The following is a 22,197-nucleotide window of genomic DNA, read 5'->3' as shown; positions in this document are numbered from 1 at the left end:
TGAGAACTGCACAGGAAAGGGGGCAGAAGGAAATTCACCATAACGAGAGAAAACACTGTAGTGTGATGCTCGAGAGAGGGAACTTTCAGGTACAATACTGAAAACAGGCTGAAACACTTGGAATTGTGAAAAAAATTTCTAGGATTTGAACCCTGCTCTGTTCAGTGGTGCAGGACTTCATAAAGTCTTTTTATTCAAAGAGATTACATCAGGTAAATACCTGAATATCTCACCAATTTCATGTAAGAAATAAGTTGATCTCCCTAATTGGTCAGAAGGCATAAAATATGGTCCTGTTTTATTTCTGTGGTAATTTGTGTTAGAGCAAACCAGTACATAGCATTCATTATGAAACACGTAACGTAACATATTACCCATTTTCCATTAAACCATAGTCTCTGAAAAGTGACAGATAATGGAAATACTTGCATAGTGTTTCTTCTGTGAAGAGAAACACATGGGCTTAATTAATTCAGACAGTTTTGTGTGGTTACACAGTCTCTTTCCCCTCATTTTTCTAACAGTTTACAGCTATATCTACTGTGTGTATGGTGTATTAATTTCCATGTTTCAGTCTATTAAAACAACTGTAACATTTTAATATTCTTTCAGTATCGGCTGATGTTATAACAAGAGCAAAATCTACAGTCCATACAAATTGAGCAGTAGTGCTGTTGTAAAGTTTTTCTGGCATACTTTAAAGGCGATGCCCTTCAGAATACTGAAGATTTAATTGTGTCTTGGTTACAACAGTGTTTAAACTTTAGACAAAAGACCCTGTCATTGCTGTAGCTGTCAAGGTGCCAACATCTTCAAGATAAAAGCTTTTCTTTTTTTTTTTTTATTTTTTTTTTTATTGCCTAATAAGCAGGAGGACTGGATCCAATGTGCACTGGCCATTGTGTGTCACTGCTGCTTGCTAGATTTAAAATATGTAGTTCAGTAATCACGGTGTTCTGTAAGTATGCATGTCAGCCTGATTGAAGTGTGCAGGGTTTATCTGAACACTCTAGATAACTAGGATTAGCAGAAAAAGATAGTGAAGAGTTCTACAGTGAAGATAATATTCTTGATAGATTTCTAACCTCTAACTTTCTAACCTTGCAGCTTGTTGGGATACTTGAATTTTTATGTGTAGTTTATTTTAGGTATTTTAGAATACTGCGTTATAAGTAGCTTTTGTTGTTTTGATACAAGAACTAGATTGTTGAATATTGTTATCACTGGCTATTATAATAACTTAAACTGGTAAATTGTGAAGAAAGTTCTATTTAAGATGCGATGTAAGGGGTAGTACTCCAGTAAAAAAAGAGACTTGAAACTTTTTTAATTTGTTGGTCTGATTTGGAAGCAGTCCTATGAGAATGTAGTACAGTCATTTTCTAGTGTGTTCTGTTAATTAAAATTCAGGAGGCATTTCCCTGTTCCCTGGCTTAACTGAAGTTTTTGCTGTGCTTTTGTTCCATATCTGAATAGATGTTGTTGAAAGCCAAAGTCTAAGGGGGAACTTTTCAAAGACGGCATGACTCAGTGAACGGTGAGAATATCACAAAGTGTACAGGCAGCTGTCTTCACAAGACTGTTTTAAACTGACAGTTAACTTTTCAATTGAAGGTAAGCATGAAGGTTTTTAATTGTTGAAAAATCTGCAGTAACTTAGTTCTAATATAAGATACTCCTCAAGGTATTTGAACAGATTGGCAAGTAGTGAGATGAAGAAAAAATGGCTAAGTGAACCTGAGAAATGGTTGATACCGGGTAAATTAGAAACAGTTTGCTGTCGCTGAGTTACTCGGTTTATATAAGTTCATCAGACTCTTAGTGAAGTCTGTCGTTTTAGATACCTGATAAGAAGTGTTAAAATCAAATGGAAGTTAATTTATTTCCAAATGTGTTTAAACACCTTTTTTATCTTAGAGTTAAAAGAAAAGAAAGACTTCTGCTTTGGTTGTAGAGTTACCCTCAAACTAAACACCTCCAAAAATGGTTTTTAGATCTTGAAATAAAAGTCCATTGAGGTATCATACATACACAGACTTTCATTTTGTTTGCATTTATATTGTACTATTATGAACTGTAGCTATGTAATTTGCTTATTGTATGCAAGTAAGTTGTTAGAATGCTTACATATTTTGAAATGTAAATAAGCTCACTAATAAATACTGCTTTCATTTATTTTGTCTTAAATAGACAAAAACCTAGTTGAGCACGGATCTAAGCATGTGAAGGATCTAAATTATATTTTTGGTTTTTCTTCATCATTTGTGTTTCTATTTTTAATTGCCTTTGTGAAGTGTTATGACCAGGGAAGAAGGTTACAGAGAAGAATTTAGCTATGACAGGATGCCAACTTTGGAGCGGGGAAAACAGGAGAATGGAAATTATATACCAGATATCAAATCCAGTGACCTTCAGCTATCAAAAAGGCTGCATCCTTGCTTTAGTTACAGAACATGGATCTTTTCTTTGCTGATGGGAGTAAGTACTTTAAATGATACAGAATTTGAAAATGTAGGTGAGGTCTTAGTGCCCAATAATCTATTGTTTCACATTGGGGACTCAGAATTTCATCGCTGATAGTATTAGATGTAAATATTTGTATAGGAAGGAACATGTATAGCAAATTTAGAATGTAACACTTAATTGACTAATGGTGTTCTGTGGATAATTCTGCACTAATCAAAGATGCAATATGAAGGCTGATTTTTGTCTTTAATCATATAGCATAACGGACAATAATAAGTGTGGCAGTGGTAAATATCAACCCACATGTATGTATAAACAGTGCATTTTGGTAAAGGGTGTAAAGTGTCCTGATCATATGCATTCTTTTAAGATTTTTTAACTGTTAAAAGTACTTTACTTACCATGGTAGCATTTTGGCATTAAAATATATATGGTACTTAATTGCCACATTCACCTTTCAGGGTTCAATAGTCATGTATTTATTTGATAGAATATTCATACAGTGAGGTCTATACTTGAGTTTCTTAAATGAATGTCACCGTGATTTGAACTTTTGTGTCACTGCTAGCATCATAGGACACTGATCTTGCATGTACATATGCTTCTTCATGTTCTGAGCCAAGCTAATTAAACTTAATTATAGCAATTAGAACTTGATCTTTTTTCTGTCAGGTCATGTGTTTTGAAAAGTACTTTTACTAAGAGCTAAAAATATTTCACTGTTAATACGGTAATTACTTGGTTTTGCGCAGTAAATTAAAGTATTGCCCTATTTTCATGGCAACAGCTGAACATTTTTTCCTTTCTGGCAATCTGTGAAATTTGGATTTCCTTTCAGATGCACTGTTACATAAAGAGAGAGCAGCAGAAGAGCTGGCTTTCTTTGCATTAAATTTTCTCAGATTTAATTGTCAAAAAGGACAACTGTCTGTAATTAGATTTTTCCTTTTTAATGAGGAGTTGTGAATGATTTGAGATACTAATGTTTAATGATAATTTGCTGCAGTCATATTATCAAGAAGTATGAATTTCATGAATAAATGAAAAAGCAATTTTATTAATAAACTAGTTCAATAAACTCCAATTAGATTTTTCTCCCAAGTATTGTAGTGGTTAATCTCTCTCAACTCTTTCAAAAGACGTTGTCCAGAAAGGGGTGTCTGTATGCTGGGCAACAAAGTCATAGTGAACAGAACCATCCACTTTAGGGAGCAGTTGCAAACTGTAGAGTGGTCGAGTGACTTCAAAGTGGCTGCTAGTTGGGCTGTTCTTGTGCGAGAACAATTCAACATGCTTCAAGCACAATTTCAAGTTGTGTTCTCTTAAGTGCTGTTCATCCAGTCTGCCAGAATTCTCTGTCCTTATTTTCTGTCATTTTTTGGCAAGGACTTTTCAAAGACCCCCATAATTTTGTAACATGACAAAAATACCCAGTTAGAACAAAAGAGCCATTCTGTCTCTCATCTTCCCCTGCCCCTTCAAAGAAATGCCTACTCAGAGGAATGACAAGCAAAACCAAAAAATGTTAGTAGAATACACTAATCATTTATTGCTGAGGCTGTAACTGATAATTATGAAATAAATAGAATAGTTAGCAAGGGAACAAGAGGAATTGGACGTTATGAGTGTGCCACTGAACCAAAGCAGGAAGAAAGTTTGGAGGGAGGCGGGAGTGTGGAAGGGGGAAGAACCTTCATTAATGTATCATAGTACTATTTTTGTTACTATGTTCTAGTTGGTGTGCCCACCTGCCCATATGTGTAATGAATGTTGGAGGAGCCAAGCAGAGAATGCAAAGTAGAGGCTTAGTTGATGTTTCTGAAACATTTTTACCACCAAACACTGCAATTACCTTTTGAGCATTTTATTAGGTATTTGCTAAGTCAGGGCACAATGCTTGATTCAAACATGATTATAGTGTTCAGTATTAAGTCTTGGTAACCAGCAGGGCATCTTCAGAACTCAGCATGTTTTGAAATTTTTCTTCAAAATTAATCACACAAAGACTGCATTATTAAATATTCATCAGTAGCTTAATTTGAAAGGAATTACTGATTTCTGTCTGCCTAATTGCTTTTAAAAATATTTTTATTTGTATTAATTTATCTTATTTGTTGCTTTGTAGACTTGCCTCCTTATTACTTCTGGATTTTCACTATATCTGGGAAATATTTTTCCATCTGAAATGGATTATTTACGTTGTGCAGCAGGTTCAGTAAGCATTCTTAATTGTTTTCTGTGGCTGTTTGACAGCAAAATCAATCATAAATAATTTTTGTGGGTTTATTGTCTTTTATTCTGTCTTTCTACTACTAACTTTCTTCGTGGAAGATTTAATTATATTTAACAGTTCATTAAATGGGTTTTCATCCCATTGCTAAGGGAATAGCAGATGTCGTAAAGACAACTGGTTTGTGCTACCATTTTTGTTAACCAGCTCACCACTGGCATGCTGTAATTATCTGCATGAACAGTATTTCTGTGCTTGATTTTAAGAAAATTTGCGTTGTTATGCATTTGGGGAATTTCCTGGCTAAATGCTATCAGAATGTATTTCAGATTGTATTTCAAAGTATTACTTTTTCATTTTATTTTGCGATAATCTCCAGGTGCTGAGCAGACTTCTCTTGAATACTGTTATTTTATTAGTAAAATATGCATTAAAGGTATCTGTTGTTTTCCAAAGTCCAGTCTTTTTTTAGTGTATTTTTAGGGAGATTTTTTTTTTTATATATGTATTATGTATGCTTGATCTACATTTTAGATCTATGTGCATAAGATGAGTCTGATGTACTTGGTTTGTTCATGGCAGGATTCTGTTCTATCATTATTCTCATGACTTGCCTATTTGTTTTAAGTTAGGTGCAAGACTAATGCTTTGCTTTAAACAAGTCCCAGGAGTTTTTCTATGAATGAGTTGTCACTTGTTTCTGCTAGAGGTGTTAGAATAAAGTTGAAACAGTTTTTAAAGTTAGTATCTTTGTGTTATTCTCTGCAACATTAATCTTAATTACTGAGATGTCTCTTTTTCTGCCCCAGATCTTGTCTCTTTTAATTTTGTATTTATTGAGAATTTCCAGAGGTCTTGCTCTCACATTGGGTTTGCATGGTTTGCCGTGGATAAAGTTGTGTACGTTTGGGTGTCTGTATGTGAGCAAGGTGTTAGAGCTGCTGCTTCAGATAATGGAGTCAATACAGTTGGAAGGGCCTAGAGAGCTGTGTAGCTAACTGACTACTGTATGTCTATTTTAGCATGAGCTGAGTTGCTTTCTAGACTATTTTAACCATCTTGACTAGTAGTAGGATTCAGTTGCATCAACATGGTCATGTAGTGTTCTAGGGACTCTAGGGTATCCAGGACATAAAAGGATGTTTTAATTATGTTAAATACAGGTCATTTAGGTGTTAAGGAAGTGCTACCAAGAGTTCTAAATGTCGTTAGTAATCCAGTTATAGTGGTTCCATTGTTAAGCCATCAGTGTGCAGATGTTTGAAAAGATAGTTAGAACTTCTGTCTTTAAAAGATAAAAGAAACACAGCATTTGTTACATGGTTCATTATTTAACATGAAAATGTTTAGAATAATTTTAGTTGAGTATATTTTTATTTTGCTTATTAGTATGTTGTAACATTATGTATTTGTGTAAAACAGCTGGATCTGTACATGTACCATATCTATGGTGGTGGGGAACAGCTAAGGGATAGAGAAATTACTTTGTGAAACTTTCCACTTATGCATGATTTTACCATTTAGCTCTGCCCTTAACTATAGAAACACAGTTCCTGGTGAACATAGTGGAGATCCCAGGCACAGTTCTTAAGGTGTAATTTGACTCAACAGATCAGTTTTTATGGAGTTCTTCAGAACTGTATTGAGACTGGCCAAATTTTAGTTTATGCAACCATGACTTTGTCTGTTTGAAAGAATGTGGAGGCCCAGTTTGGCAGTAGTGTTTGTCTTGTTCTGCTTAAGGATCTCAGGCCTTCTAGAGTTAATTTAACAAAGGCATGAAAGACTTTCTTTTACTCATCACTTGTGGTGGGTAGCTAGTCAAAATTGAGGGATATGGAAGGCATATTTAAAACCTCTTGTAATCCTCAGATACCAATTGTAATTAATGAGCTTGTACAAGAGTGACAGACTTCTCTCAGAGTTTCTGATCTTCTGTTTGTCTAAGTTAACTGAAATATGAATTTAGACCAAATAAATTACATGTATAGAAATACATATATATGTCAAATTTTTTGTGCAGAATATCCCATTAGTCTTCTCTCTTAATTTCCCCAGTGTATTCCTTCAGCAGTTGTGAGCTTTGCTATAGCAAGGAATAAAATTAATGTGGTAAGTATAAGATTTTATTGGCAGTTATATCTTTCTTTCCCCCTCTGGGGTTACCATGAGAGAGAAACCCATTTTGAAATTGTTTTTCAGATACCCAATTTTCAGATTCTGTTTGTCTCTACATTTGCTGTTACAACAACGTGTTTAATTTGGTTTGGATGCAAACTTGTCCTCAATCCATCAGCTATAAATGTAAGTTACTGAGACACTAATTATGCTACATTTATCTTTGTTAAAAAAAATAGAAGGGGTGAGGTGGGTGGTGATCACATGTAATTACATTGCTGTTAATACCCCAGTATTCCTACTTAGTCTGTGAGGAAATATCATCTAGCAGTAGCTTTACTTTTCTGAGTAAGACAAGACTGGAAAATTGACATCGGAGATGAAAACTTAAATGGCTAAAAAGATACATGGGACAACTAACTTAGAGATTAATATGGAAATTACTTTCCTGTCTTCTTGTATTCGAAGTTCAAAAACATGCATTAGATCTTCAAAAGTGATCCAGTTTCATCAACTGACTGTTTATTTTTCTGTTGACTGCAGCCAGTTTTTTGTTGTGGTTTTTTTTTGAAAGAGCAGCATCAGAAGAGAGAATTGAAAATTAATTACTCCTCACCTGTAGATTAGCCAGCTTTTAGGGTTAAATCGTACTGAAATGAGGAGGTGTCCCAAAAAGTGCCTCTGCTAGGAAATTTCATCATGAGATTAAGTATAATCCTTTCCTGGATCTTCTTTAATGGCTAGTATGCTTGAGGCCATCAGGAAAGAAACTTTTGATGACTATTTTTCTCATACATCATCAACAGAGAGAATGCAGCAGTTATGTCATTTGAAGCACACATATTTCATGCTGGGAAAAGTTCATTAGTTTTGAGTCACAACCTTTTAACATCTGTCTTTGGTAGTTTAAGCCAAACAGTAGAACTATAGGGTGGTTTTGGTTTTGGTTTTTTTTCCTGCGGTAAAATGTTCTGAGACCTATATACTACATAAGGTATTACTGTTACCATTGATGAATATTCATAATAGACTATCACAGAATAGCTATGCTCAGTACAACTCTGTCATACATTTTGTGTGAAGGTTAATGACTGCTATCATGTTATGGTTCAGTTCTTTTCCCACTATTATATCGGCTATTGTGATACTAACAGCTCAGCACTAATAATGACTCCCTATAATAATATAGCAGATCTGAATTAGTGACAAAAGTTTTCTAATAGAAAAGTAGTGCAGAGATAATTTGCTTTGGAGTTATCTATACTATTTTAGTAACATCTGGTGAGCTCCATATTTCACAAATGTTGAACCTCTAAACTGTGTTTACTTTCACTTGGAAAGTGCAGTATATTAGGCCAATACTTTCAAACCTACTTTTTAAATTAAGTAATGAAGTCTAGCTTCACATTTCTGTGCAGCTGGCCTGACTTTCAGAAAGATGGAGTACTGCAGTCACTCAGAGCTGTGGAGATTTAACACTCTGGACAGTCAGATCACTTGAATTCAAGTAGTACTGGCTTTAGATGTGGTCAGTTTTGCTCTGTGTTTGATGGGACAGTGTCAAGTCCCCCTGGGTGCTGTGTTTATCTTGGGAGAGTTTATAGCAGTCAATTCTTTGCACAGCCTTTGCTAGCTTTTTGCTAGTGTAGCAGTTCCTGCATGTATTTGCCCCCTCAAGTGACTTAGGCAGTTAGAGCTGAATGAATTATGTACAAGACATGGGGGTATAGGCTTTTCTCTTCCTTTCTTGGTAGAGAGTTCAAGTATTAGAAAGCAGTCCAAGTATTCTGAGTGAAAACAGCAGAGAAGTGTCATTGGACACTACCAGACACTTTGCATTCCTGGTAGACAGGATCACAGTGCTGAGACAGTGGAGGGCTATGTTTGCCCAGGAAAGGTTGGCCCAAGGGACTCATTTTGCCACCACAATAGTTATTTTGTCATGAGCCCCATGTGATAAAATCAATTTTCCTTATGCTCTTGAGAAGCTTTGAGCTGGCCCTATGTGTAAAAACTTAACTTCACTTGCAGCATACTTTTGAAGTGAGTAGTTTTTAGATTGCATAAAAATTGGCGGTTTCTATTATAAAATATTAACAGACTTCATATTTTCAAGGCAGATCAAACCATTTGAAAAAAGAGATTATATCAGACTGGGAAAGTATAAGTGACAAACACTAAATTTATAACAAGGCAAATTCTTTCTTTGCCAAATGTCAGTTATCTACAATCATATCCACAAGACATCCTTAGTTATGTGGTTTTAATTATTTTCACTTGCCTATTACATGTCCATACTATGTCATTGATCACTGAATAAAGATAAGTCAGGATAACCGTGCAAAGCTGACTCTGAAGCTTTCTTGAACCTTTCTGTCTTAAGAGTTATTCATGGTGCTGACTTGCTCTCCTTTTTGAAGGACAGTGGTTTCAGTGGGACAGTCTCACTGTTTGTCAGCTTGCTGCCAGCTGTTTTCCATTACCCATGTTATACAAAGAAAATGTAGAATACCATTTCTTTAACTGTTCTTTCACCATCATATTTATTTTCCCTCCCATGGGAAACGGCACAAGAAAATAATACTAGGTCTGATGCAAAATCACTGCCAGTGGTTTAAAAGCAGTAAGACTCATAAAAAGGGTAAGTTTATCCAATTAAGACAATTCACATTTAAAACCCCCACCCCCACGCCTTTATAAAGGACCTGGGTAATTCTCATTAGTGTTACTCATGTTGATGGATAACTCCACAAAATTACTTTAGACAGATAAATGGAATGCAAGATACAAGCCATGCTCTAGACTCTGTGACACCACTCCAGCAGGGTGCAGTTCTGTGGTTAGTATGCTATCAACATGAAGGATACAATATGTAAAAGATGCAAACTGCCACTGCTGCAACTCTGTTCATTCCCAGTTCTCAGAGTAAGAAGCCTGATGGACAGAAATGAGTGGAACCTTGTGCATGCTGGCCACCACAACTGAAAGTGTTCAGATCTTGAACAGGATTTAAATTAACTCCATATTGAGTATATACATATCTTGTCTCCTTGCAAGCTGAGTGTCTGTACCTCCATTGTAGTTAAGATGATCCAGTTACTGGGACCCTGCAGTACAATCTTGTTTCCCTCAGCATAGATGGCTAAGACAGGATTCCCTGGCCTGAACTTAGACATCTCTTATTTTGAAAGTGCTGTGAGATACTCTGCTTGACTGCTGCTTCTACTCTAGGTGAGCGAGAGTCTCCCATCAGTCCCGTGTCATACAACCCAGTCATGTAGGCACATTCAATATGCTTGAGTATTTCAAGTGGCACTAGCAGCCAGTATAATTGAACCCTGCCTCTAGTGACTGGTTGGCCCAGTAGCTTTTGGGGTTTCCTCTCTTGTCTGTATAGAGTAGGTCTCCACTAGCAGTAGTGGAAGCATAGGCAGCGTGGGTGCACACAGATACTGGGGTGTCAGTGCTTGATTTGGTTACCTAACTATACGAGTGTGTATCAGTTAGGTATGTGCTGACTTGTTCTGCCTTGCTTCAGCTGCTGGCCCAAGAGGGCATCAGTGTCCTTTAGGTTCTCTGTCATTATTTGTCAGACCTGTGCAGATGTCTTGAAACATCTGCAGGATATCTTAAATCATGGTAAAAGTCTGCATTTAAGCAACTATATTGAACTTCAGATTATTCAATCTTGAAATTAATTCAACCCTTTCGTACTGTTTCAGTGAATCATGTTTTTAATACCTGGTGCAGGTTCAGAGAAAATTGGATTAAAGTTGTGCTAATCTACTAGTTTCTACCTAGTTGCACTTGCACATTCCTTAGTCATGGAAGAGGACTAAGGACACAGCTTACTTGGTTTTCTGTGTCTGGCGATAGATTCTATGTACAGTGGCAATTGCAGGGAGAAGTTTCTGTAGTGCTTAGAAATCTGACATTAAATTTCCCATTGTTACCGATAGTACAAAAAGGTAGTTACTAATAGCTTTAGCTGTATTTCTTTTTAAAAAATAAAATAACAAAACCATCTAAACTTCAAAACTGGAGATGAGATATTTTTAATTTGATCTAGAGGTATTTAATTAATTTTGAGTGGAAGGCTCTATCTGATATTCTAGACATGTCATATCAGAAAAAACATACTGGAAAGATAAAAGTTAAATTAAAAAAATCTAATTTATTTACTGTTACTTTTACAATTACTGTTATTTACTTCTTATACCTAGCACTAAATGAGTCCATCAATGTAGTTACAGTGCTTCTGGACTCAAACTTATACATCTACTTGGTGTTACAATGTGTAGTGTGGCCTTGCTAGCTCACATCAGTACCAGCGCTATGTGTCAAAACACATCAAAATCATGGGAATTTACAGGCTGTATTAAATTGTTCTGCAGGCTGCATGTTTGACACCTCATCTTTTGCCAAATAATGTCTTTATTCTTCATGCTAGCACTTTCCCTAGAAGCTTACCACTGTGACATTTATTGCTGTTTGTGGCTCTAGTGCAACTGTACAGTCTGTTTTGTACTGCAAGGCACGTAGTTCCAATTACGATTTCCTGAGATGGATGAATTTCAGTGCCCAAAAAAAGCCTCTCAAATCTGCCACTTATGATCTTTTTCAAAAAACCTGTGCTTCAAGATACATGTCAGAGAAAAAACGGGATTTGTTTATCTACAAAGCAGGTCTGACATGAGGGAACAATATAATTCCAAGTCCTTGAACAATGGTTTGCTATAATTGTACAGGTTCTGAAAGGAGTAATTTCTCCCTAAACTAATGGTGCTTTGCCCAACAGCCTGACCAGATGTTTTCCAAATGTTTTCTTGGGCTGCCAGTGGAAAAACATGTTGCTTTTGAAGACAAGAAGGGGAGATCCACTCTGCTGATCTTGTGTGCCTCTGGAAAATGATTCTGAATCATTCCCATGTAGAGTAGTGATCTACATCTTTTCATGAGATAATAAGGAACCAATGAGAAATTATAAGTATTACATTCACTTACTTGTCTCTTGAAGATGTGCAATGGCAGGAGGAATGGCAGCTTCCAGGTTTTTACACAATCATGTTGTCTGTTAGACCTGCAAGAATTATTAAACTATGAAGTGTTTGTCAGTGCTCTACTAGCATTATGTAGAGCACAAGAGTTAGGATTTTTGGCCCAGTTCTATGGATTGTGTTTTCATTCAGTATTAGATATTGTATCGTACCATTTGGATTGCAGCACAGGGGTTGGGAGGCTGTGGCCCTCCTTCCCCCCCTGCTGCACCAGTGGATTGCCTTTGCCCCGGGCTAGTCAGGCTTGCTCTTGTTTGTCCGCTTTCTGCTCCTGTGAATTTTCCATCATTTGCTGCAGTGTTCTGGTTTCACATGGAAGGTCCTGCAAAATGCAAACATACCTAGCAATCATGCCCTTGTCATTAAATCTCTTCTGGAAGAGAGTGATAAAATCTTCAGGCAGACTATTCCCATAAATGAAATAAATTATTCTTTTTTAATTAGGCATTCTGAGTATTATGTAGACAGCTAAGTGTTGTCCTAGAAATTCAGCAAGAACCAAGAAAACAGTTAACAAGGTCTCTAATTAATTGATATGTCTAAATGTCACAGAAAATAGACAGCCTGCTGGATCCTGCTAGATCCCACCCCCTCCTTTATTTTTAATATGGAAGATGTAACCCATTTATGTCTGGGATTTTACTGACAGATAAATTTCAACTTGATTCTACTTATTCTGCTGGAAATCTTCATGGCAACTACTGTCATAATTTCAGCTAGGTCTACTGAAGATTGCTGCGCAAGAAAGAAAGTAGGTAACTTTAAGGATTAAAAATGTTTTTTTCTTTTGTTTGGTGTTAAAAAATACTTGATTTTTCCTGTATTAAATACATTGACAAGTTACTGGCAGTGCCAGTATATAAGTTCATATTATATGGTAGAACTAGATTTGAACGATAAATGAAAGTACCATACTAAACAGTAGTAGACTCTTTTATCTTTTAGAGTGCAATGGGCCTGCTGTATAATGACCAGTTGCAATTATGCAGCACAGGGTTTGAGTATCTTATGGACAGGCATGGCAAGTGTTTTATTTCTGTTTTGTTCTGCAAAGCTTAATGATGTTTGATACGTTAGAATACTGTGACTTGTATGTATGCGAGCAATGCCATCTTGAAGCCTGAGGTGGAGAAAGTATTTGTCCTGTATGCTGATTTGGTAGTATCTGGACAATGAATATTGGTTTCAGAATTTGAAGCTATAGAAAAAAATTTGTTTAGTCACAAGTGCTCTTCCAAATCCACCCTCATTTTTCTACAACAGTACTTATTTCAGGTAATAATGAAGCAACCATGCTGTAACATTTTGTATTCCGTGGAAGTATTGCTTGCTTCGTATAGTGTGCTGTCCTCCTTCAGTTACTGTTTGTCCACATCAGTAAAATCTGAAGGCTCAGGAAAAAAGTATATATTTTGAAGGTGGAAAGGGGAGACAAGATGACCATATTTCATTGTTGAATGGTGCTTGTATAACAGCTAATCTGTGACCAACTCATTTGTGTTTAATGTGATTGATGTGGTCTGCTGACACTGGCGAACACTGTAGCATGTCACTGTCAGCTCTGATGGGCCAACCAGACATTGCAGCCACTGTTAGGATCTGTAACAAGTTGTACAGGATATTAGAAAGAAATGTATTGCTTTGTGTGGTTTTTTGATCATGCCTTTTTTTATTCCCCTCTAGAATACTGCATATGACAGTACCATCGTTTTGAGCAACGTCAGCTTTCCTACTCGAATTCTGAAGTCATACTCAGTAAGAAAAATGTTGTTTCTTTCATTAAATTAATTTGTTCTTTCACTTTTTAAGTGCTAAACTTTTTTAAAGCCAGGAGATCAGTGTAGGTAAGAGATGAAAGGATAAAGACAGGAAAGAGAGATATATCTTAAAATGTTTCCTTTTAGAATATTGCAAGATAAATGGTAACTGCCATATATAATAGGAAAGAGACTACTCAGTGACTTAAGGATAAATAGTATAAACTGAACTGCTGTTCAGTGGAGCTAATAAATGAGAGCATAAATACACATAATGAAGCTGATCTTGTTTTCCCTTAACTAGCTTGAGTTTTACCATATTTTAGATCTGAAAAAACATAGACTTCATGTATAGCTAATAGCATAAATGCATTTTTTCCTTCCAGTGAGTTCCTTTTTATATGCAAATAGGAAATTTGGTGTTCAAATGCACTGTTAATAATTTGTGTGATCTTCCTTGTTTTAGGTAATTGAGGTGATTATTGGAATTTCATCAGTATTTGGTGGAATAATTGCTTTGAATATGGATGTTCTAGTCTCAGGTCCATACCTTTCAGTAACATTCTTTTGGATCTTAGTTGCTGTAAGTAGTTCAAAATGAAGGTACTCTTCTAAAAAAAGTCTTAGATATTTTTTTCCTTTTTTTTAACTTTTTCATTTTTCCACTCCCTACTGGAATATATTTTTGGCCCGAATACTAACTGGCAGTTGGTGTTTAGCAAATGAATTAGCACTTCAATTTACTTAATATATTTATGCAATATGCATGTTCTATTTTGATTTACAGTACTTTGGTTCTTATAAAATGTTCTGATACGTTTTCAGTCTTCAGTTTTGTAAAATGGAAATGAGTAATAAACAAGGGTATTGAAAGTGAAATGCCTTGTCAACTAAGTCCTAGGTTTTAGAATGTTTCAGGCTGCAAAATAAAAGGTTTAGTTTCAGCATGGCAGAATCCATAGAAACATCTTTAGCCTGTCAGCCATAACTATCTTAAAAGTCTGAGACTGTGATTGGTAATCCTTGTCACTAGTAACAGCCTGTACCTAGGAGCAGAGGATTCATGCAGGATGCTGTGCTACCTGCCGGCCACAAATTCAACCAGTTGAGAAAGAAGACAATAAACATCAGGTTTACCTGTGGCTCCTATGCCTGGAAAATCCCTGAGCATGAAGTGGAAAAAAAGATCATAAACAAGTTTTTTCAGCATTCAGAATTCACAAAATTCAGTGGGGTTCATTAGGTTTTTCTCTAGAATTGTCAGATCTTGAAAATAATTGTATTTCAGTATGTGTAGGTTTAATACGTGATACTCATTAAATGCAAGTTACAAGAAGATTAGTTATATTTCCATTTGACTAATCAATTTCTAATACTGTCATAGTAAGTCTATACAGTTTTGTCTTTTCAGGAAATTTAGAATGTGACCTGTGCCTAGTGGGAATCACTATAACTCAACTGTAATTTTTGTAATTTTTAAAGTAGGTAAATATCTATTTTGTTATGCTTTTTTGTTTAGTGCTTTCCAAGTGCTATTGCAAGTCATGTAGCTGCTGAATATCCAAGTAAATGTCTGGTAAGTGTGTAAAATTCTTGGATTTCGTCATTAGCGTGGAATAATACTAAGAAAGCCTGCCTGTGATAGTGGACACTACTCATATTCATTCACTTGTTTTTAGTTATTTCCACAAAATGTGACAGAAATATGTAGCATGAGTGTAAGCTGGTATTCCTAAAAAGAAATCCAGTAGGCCCTTCGGGAACTTAGTTCCAGCAATTCTAGAAAAGCATTCAAAGGACTGTTTATTGGGGTTTTTTGTTTGTCTGCTTGTTTTCTTACTGGTTCCTTGCAAATGGATATTACTGTAGGAAAACAACATACCTCATATGGCATGCCCAGAACTAATTTCGTGCTTCTGAGCTGAGGTCCTTTCTGTTCCATTCTCCTTTCATTATGAGCTGTGGTATCTGAAAGAAGAAAATCAGGTGTGCAGGCTGCACTGGACCTAGATCCTATTTTGAACAAGTTTCTCATCTGCATGACTAGTGACAACGACTGAGAATATTCAGCAGAGTGTATTTATTCCTTGACTGTGCCAGATGTGTAGTTAAACCTCCTTAAAACATCTGTTCTAAGTAATAGTGATGCAACCATATTTTAAGTCAGTAAAGATGTGTGACCACAACTGAAGTCAGAAATTGATCCAGTAGGGATGCTATTTGAATGAAAATAAGGCTGCTATTGTATGGCAATAAATTTGCTTCAAAGCACTCAAATTTATTTGCATAGTTATTTTAGGTTGCAAGTCTGCAATATCTGCTGTGAATTCTCATTTATTCTTCAGTTTGTACGAAATAATGATACTTCTATACTGGCTCTCTAAGTTGGGTATTACTTCCTCTATCTGTGTATGAAAGGCACTTTTAAAATCAAACAAATGCCCCGTCATCCATATTAAATGGAAAATGAATTACAGAACAACAGTGTTTTGGCTTGGAAACTTGTTTTATTCAAAGCTTGCTGCTATATCTCTATGCAGTGTGGATAGATCTTAAATATTTGTTTCATATGTTGAATCTCACACACTTTTACACACTTCTGTTATGCTTGCTTCAAGGAGATGCAGCTCACAAACCAAGGTGTTAATTTGTTTTTATTCTTATTTAACATGTATTATCTTATTTTTTAGGTTGAGGTCCTGATTGCCATTAGCAGTGTTACCTCTCCATTGTTGTTCACGGCTTCTGCATACTTATCCTTCAGTATCATGCAAGTTGTTGACATCTTTAAAAATTATCCACCTGCTGTTAAAGTATGTATTTTTATGCAATAGTAAAATTAACATCTATCTATTACAGTAGCAAAACAAGAATGAATTAGGAAGTATAAGAAGACAAGGTACTGCGTGATAAAAATTGAATAAAATCTTACAGAAATTATTCAAAAACTTGCATTTAACTGATGATACAATTTTAAGTATGTTAAATCTGTTGCTACCCTGGAATTAAAGTTTTTTAAAAATGGGATACTATTCTAAAGAAGCAGTAAAAATAATATTGCTGGACTCCTTGAGGTTTTAATAAATTTGTAGTATATAAATTAAAGGTTCTAGGTTTACTTGAAGAATACATTTTTCTGTTTCTTAGGATGTCTGCCAACAGCTGAGATTGTAAGCTTACACGTGGATTCATTCAAAGCAAGCCTGGATTGCGGCAGAGAATAAAAAAAAAGTTTACAAATCTTAAAGCATTTCATATGAAGTGTTACCAATGCATTGCTGAACAGCTTTCTAGGGCTTTACCATCAATGTGTTTAGCAACCTGTGATGATGTTCAAAGAACCATTTATGGGGATTAAAATAGTGTCAGTAAGGGTAATGACTTTTAGTGCCCCCTAGTCCTTAAGTAATCTTGTAATTTTAGGAGAGGGAAAATGGTTATTAAATGACATCTTAGGGACTGGAAAACCAGCTTTTGAGTATGTGGTCCTGTTGTGATACTAGAGGAGCATAGTGTGTTGTTGGACCTCGGGAAGTAGCCATGGCTTTGATGTTTCTTTTAAGTAGCTTCTCCTGTTGCAGGTGTTGGAGACAAGTCTGGACTGTAGGGAAGTGGTGTGACCCTGCAGAGCATTTCTTACATTCTTAGGCTACTTTGTGTCTGGATGCAGCAACGGTGGGCTGCTCTGCAAAGAAGGGTGAACAGTGGAGTGGAAGGTGACAGCAAAGCAGACGAGGGCAGTGACCTCATTGCCAAGGAGCGCAGTCCTGCAGTACCCAAAAAGAGAAAAACAAGGCAGGTCTGGCTATGGTAACCAGGTTCAGCAAACAGTTCAGTGGTTACCAGACAACTCCATAGTAGCAAGGCAGTTCCAGGAATTCAGGTCAGCAGGGCAAGGTCAGAGCCAGCAAGGCAAAGGGTCAGGCCCAGGCATAGCTGTGACATCGCTCGGATCAAGACCAGCAGTGAGACTCTGTGTTTTAGAGAATGGTTTCTTCAATTCTGCTAGAGGAAAAGATCATTTGGCAAATTAACATTTTGTTGAAAATTATCGATCTGTTCTACTTTAAGCAAACTCAGGCCCTCAAATTTTAATTCGATTCATGCTGAAATAAACTGTAAATTATAATTTGAGTTAAAAAATTAAATCTAGATACAAATCTCAAGAATATGGAGGTGGGAATGGCAGAAAATATTTTATTCAAGTAGTTAACAATATGTTCATGTCTGTTTTCAGCAATCTTACGATGTGCTCCTTTTGCTTCTGATGTTGATGCTGCTAATTCAGGCATGCCTTACTATTGGAACTGTAATACAGTGTATAAATTACAAGACAAAAATGAAACTACATGATTCGTCATGGACAGCATCACAGGTTAAAAAACAGGAGTACAGAACAACAGAGGTATGTATTTATATCCATTACAAAATTTAAATATCTGTATTTAAAAAGACTTTTTGGTAATGTTTCGTGTTAATTCAGATCACAGTTAAACTGTGAGGATGTTAATGCACTGATGAATTTTGTAATAAAGAGATAATACTTTGCTGGTTAAATGATAACTGGAGCATGGTGGATGCAGTGTCTGTAAATGTGAAAAGTCCCGTTATGAGAAGAACAGTTGTAAGGTTAAAGCCCACTTTTGTTCTTATTTGTATTACGGGCTCCCAATTACAGATGAGGCTCATCATTGTACTAAGATAAAATGATAGCCCTACTCCACAGGATGCAGATCCATAACTGTTATGTATATGTCAGAAAGAAGTTACAGAAGAGGTGATGATCCTTGCATGACTGTGTTCTGGTAATGACATAGCCATTCCAGAAAGGAATGGATTTAACCCTTTTGACTCGAGCAGAAGTTTTGGGCTATGGAATGAGAGTACTCGATAGAGTTGTACTTTTCCAAGGCCTGCCGTGAGGGAGTGGATTTACTAAACTAAGTCAGATCCCATTCAAAGTTTAGAGAACTTAAAGAGAAGAATTAAGAACCTGGAGTGTGGGAACAGCAGGCAACCTGAGTGAGTGGCTACCTGTGCTGGACAGTATGAAGCAGTGTGCAGAGGAGCATGCCTGGAATTCCAGGTCTCTCCATGTCCTAACTACACTATCAAAGTTGGTGAGAAAGATCAGAATTGATATTTCCTTCCTGCACTTACATGTTCAGGCTATCCTTTCAGATACAGGTTTGGTACATACTCTTTAATTTAGAGTATGGTGGTGCCAGTATTATTGTTAGCACTTTCCATATAGTCGTTCAGGGCTAGAAGGCTACTTCAGGGGCTGGGGGAACCCGACTTTCTTCAGCCTGTGTAGGTTGACTACATCCATCTCCTAGCACAGCACTGTACCTGTAGGCTTTCCTCACCTCTGCTGTACGGGGCAAAGTGCTGAATCCTTGAAGACTAGGAGAGAGTAACTCATGTTAGCTAGATGCTTACTGTATGGCCCAGCACTAGAAAGAGATCGTGCTGGATTCAGTCTCTGCCCTAGAAAGAGCGTCTGTGTTGAAACAGCACTGGAGAGAAAGCATTGGGAGCAGGGACTGAAATTCAGTCAAATCATTATACAGTTGGTAATGGAACGTGGAAGGTGTGGACTTATGTTCCCTCAGACTGCTGAGGGAATTCAGCCTAGGTTCCTTATTTTCTGCATCCTGAGAGTTACATTCTATATAAAAGATGAAGCACAGCAGAATTATTTTTGGGATTCTTTATGTAAGTGTTCCTAGTTTGTGAGTCACTGAAGAACTGGGTGTGAATTAAATGCTAAAAGGAGCACTTTTTTCCGGAACAGCAACACTTTTTTGTTTAACTTTTAGTATTTAAACACAAGAATAATGATACAGGTTAAGGTGTAGGTCCCTTTGGCTTCTCAGAAGTCTGTGTTCTTAGGCAAGACCTTAGTTTGCTTGAACTAAGATTTATCTACACACATGCAGTGACGCTTCAGGGGCCTGCTTCTAATTTGGGTTTAGAGGTAAGGGGCTAAGGCCTTCAGTTGCATCTTGGAAAAAATCTTGAAAAAAATGTCCCAAGTAACATGTTTAAAATAGGCATTTGGCCAAGTTTTTTTGACCCAAATGTCTCAAGTAATTATATAATTTATGTTATTATATTTTATATTATAAATGGAAACTTTTCAGTATACAGAACTATGTAATTTACAGTGTGTAGAATATATTAATAGCTCGGAATGTAACTATTCATGTTCACATTCTCCTAGCTTCTGTCAGATATTTATTTGCTTGAACTTCAGTTTTTAACCAAAGCATTGTTTCATGTTTCCATTTGTCTGAAATTTGTTTACTTTTAGGTTTCCAATAATACCTTAAAGGATTTTGACAAAGACAAAGCCTGGAAAGCAGTTGTGGTGCAGATGGCTCAGTAGTTTGGATTCTGCAAATGCAGCCAATACAGTAAATCACCTGTTTGAATTGAGGCTTAAAAACTTTTAAGTTTATAAACAGCAATATAGCTACAGCAGTAGGAGCTAAGGAATAACACAGTAAATAATGTGCCTTTCTAATAATTTTGAAATTTATTGATAATATTTTTAACACGTCTGTCTTTTCTGTTGGTATCTGTGTTCTAGCGTTGCTTTAGAAGTTACCTTTAGAAAAAAGGTAATGAGTCACATGGATTTATGCTGATGGCAACGTAAAATATGACAATATATAGTAGGCTTCATATATTTGCAAGAGATTGTTACAACTGCAGTTATGCAGTCAGTGTAACTGATAAATGCTTTTGTAAAGTTATGAGTACAAGTTACAATTGATATTTTTGCTTATACTTCACTTTTGTAGGAGTTGTGAAGTTGTTTTGCATCTCATTGCTTTTATATAAATAAAAGTCATTATTATGTGGAAACTCAAGGATGTGGGTTGACATTCTAATTGGAGATATGAAACCAGACTATTCTTTCCCATTAAGCTTCCTTTTCTGGACTGTTAAAGGGGGAAGAGTTTTTTTCACATATGCAAATGTATTTTTGTGTATATTACTTTTCCTTTGTTTATTTTCCCATGTCTAAAATTAACATAACCTGGCAGCCCTTAAAAAGGGATATCCCCATACAGATTGCCTTTTCCTCCTAGCTGAATTATGTGTTATGATCACATAGATTTTGAACACTATAAGAATTTCTATGTTAGTAAGCTTTTTTTGGTGTTAACTACGGAGATAGCTACTGACAAAATGGTGGGTTGTTTATTGTTTTTCTGTTTTAATTGTTCTATTGATGGTTTTTGAGGGGTTCTAGATTTTGAAGTCATACTTTTTTAATCTGAAATAATACAAATCATTTGTTCAGAGTGTGCTGTAAAGCTTACCTCTTAGCTGAGGAAACAGAGAGAGAAAGGTCCGTACAGTGCAGAGCCCTTCAGGTATGCTAGCATGTTTTCTTTTGGTTTTGGGAAAGCTGACAATTATTATGGCATTTTAATACATAAAGAATACTCTTTCAAGTTTAGAGCATCTCTTCTTAAGAGCATGTTATACAGCAACCTCTGTTCACTTAAAATAGTGTGTGTTTTTTGGCCCAGACTAATACATCAACAACCACAGGATGCAGCTGCTGTTTCATAAATATTGCCAGATCTCATGCCTCTAGTGGTGGTACTTGTGCGAACATTCTCTCAGCAAGGCAGGGTATCTGCTAAAATCCTACCATTTTTATAAATAGAAAAAGTTAGTTTCTGATTGTACACTATTTTGTGAAAGTTGCAAAGAAATAGTGACAGTTCTACCTAAAAATAAACATCCAAACAACTTCCTAAATCTCACACATGGATTGAAACTGGACAAAAACTGTAGATAGGTAGAAGTTTTTTGTGAATCACTGTAAAGTGAAAAGATAGTCATACGTAGAATAGTGTGAATGTATCTAAATGGTTTGCTTTCTTTTATGTGGTAACATGCCTTTATCTGAGTCTGTATCTTCAAGAGATCATCTTTATCTTTTCTGTCAAATGGTGATTGGCTTTGGTTCTGCAGGAGGTTAGATATAATTAGATACTACTTCTGTTACTAACCTTGGTTTGAAAACAGATGAATGGGAAGTTGTGCATCTGAAGGGATTTCCTTTCCACAAAACACACTAACAAGGTGCTGGGGGACTTTAGCCTCCTTTTGAGGCAAATGATTTGAGGTGCTCTCCTCCAAACAGTAAGAACCTTTTATTAACCTTTCTTTTGGGGGACTAAAGTATAATAAGAGGTCAAGAAAACAGCGTTCATCAAAAAGAAAGAGGAAAACTAAATAGTCTGATTAAGTTAGAATTTGGATTGACCCTGAGTAATGGTTGAGATATATTTCTGTTTCTGAGTTTTTTTGGTCATCTTAGATTAACAAGGGCAAGGAACAGATGGGAATAAAATAAGAGGTCATCACAGAGCTACCAGCCATAGATTCTACTTTCCAGTGAAGATGAACACCCCTGGGCTCCCTGCCTTGCCATGGCTCCCTTCCTGTACTGTTCAGCACAGTGGAGACTACACAGTCTGCCAGATGCCAGGACTTTCCCTGCACACCTAGTCAACTAGGAGCCCCACCATAGATAGTGGTC

General features: G+C 36.2%; 1 protein-coding gene across 2 annotated transcripts; it reads left to right on the top strand.

Moving 5' to 3' along the window:
• The first annotated feature begins 868 nt into the window (after window positions 1-868).
• Window positions 869-20,506, top strand: MLC1 (modulator of VRAC current 1). Of its 2 annotated transcripts, XM_037390703.1 has the most exons (13): window positions 869-958; window positions 1,477-1,614; window positions 2,295-2,478; window positions 4,592-4,681; window positions 6,755-6,808; window positions 6,899-7,000; window positions 12,521-12,622; window positions 13,555-13,626; window positions 14,095-14,211; window positions 15,148-15,204; window positions 16,319-16,441; window positions 17,866-18,033; window positions 19,945-20,506. In XM_037390703.1, exons 3-13 carry the CDS (start codon window positions 2,299-2,301, stop codon window positions 20,017-20,019), a joined length of 1,140 nt encoding a protein of 379 aa, XP_037246600.1. In that variant the 5' UTR covers window positions 869-958; window positions 1,477-1,614; window positions 2,295-2,298; the 3' UTR covers window positions 20,020-20,506. The 2 variants fall into 2 exon arrangements, with proteins under 2 accessions (XP_037246600.1, XP_037246601.1); XM_037390704.1 differs by lacking the exon at window positions 6,755-6,808 and having other exon boundaries at window positions 6,914-7,000.
• Window positions 20,507-22,197: the final 1,691 nt, after the last annotated feature.

Source organism: Falco rusticolus, chromosome 5, assembly GCF_015220075.1.
Source record: "Falco rusticolus isolate bFalRus1 chromosome 5, bFalRus1.pri, whole genome shotgun sequence".
NCBI lineage: Eukaryota > Metazoa > Chordata > Aves > Falconiformes > Falconidae > Falco > Falco rusticolus.
Note: the sequence above shows the minus strand (reverse complement) of the source record. Positions and strands in the feature narration are given on the sequence as shown.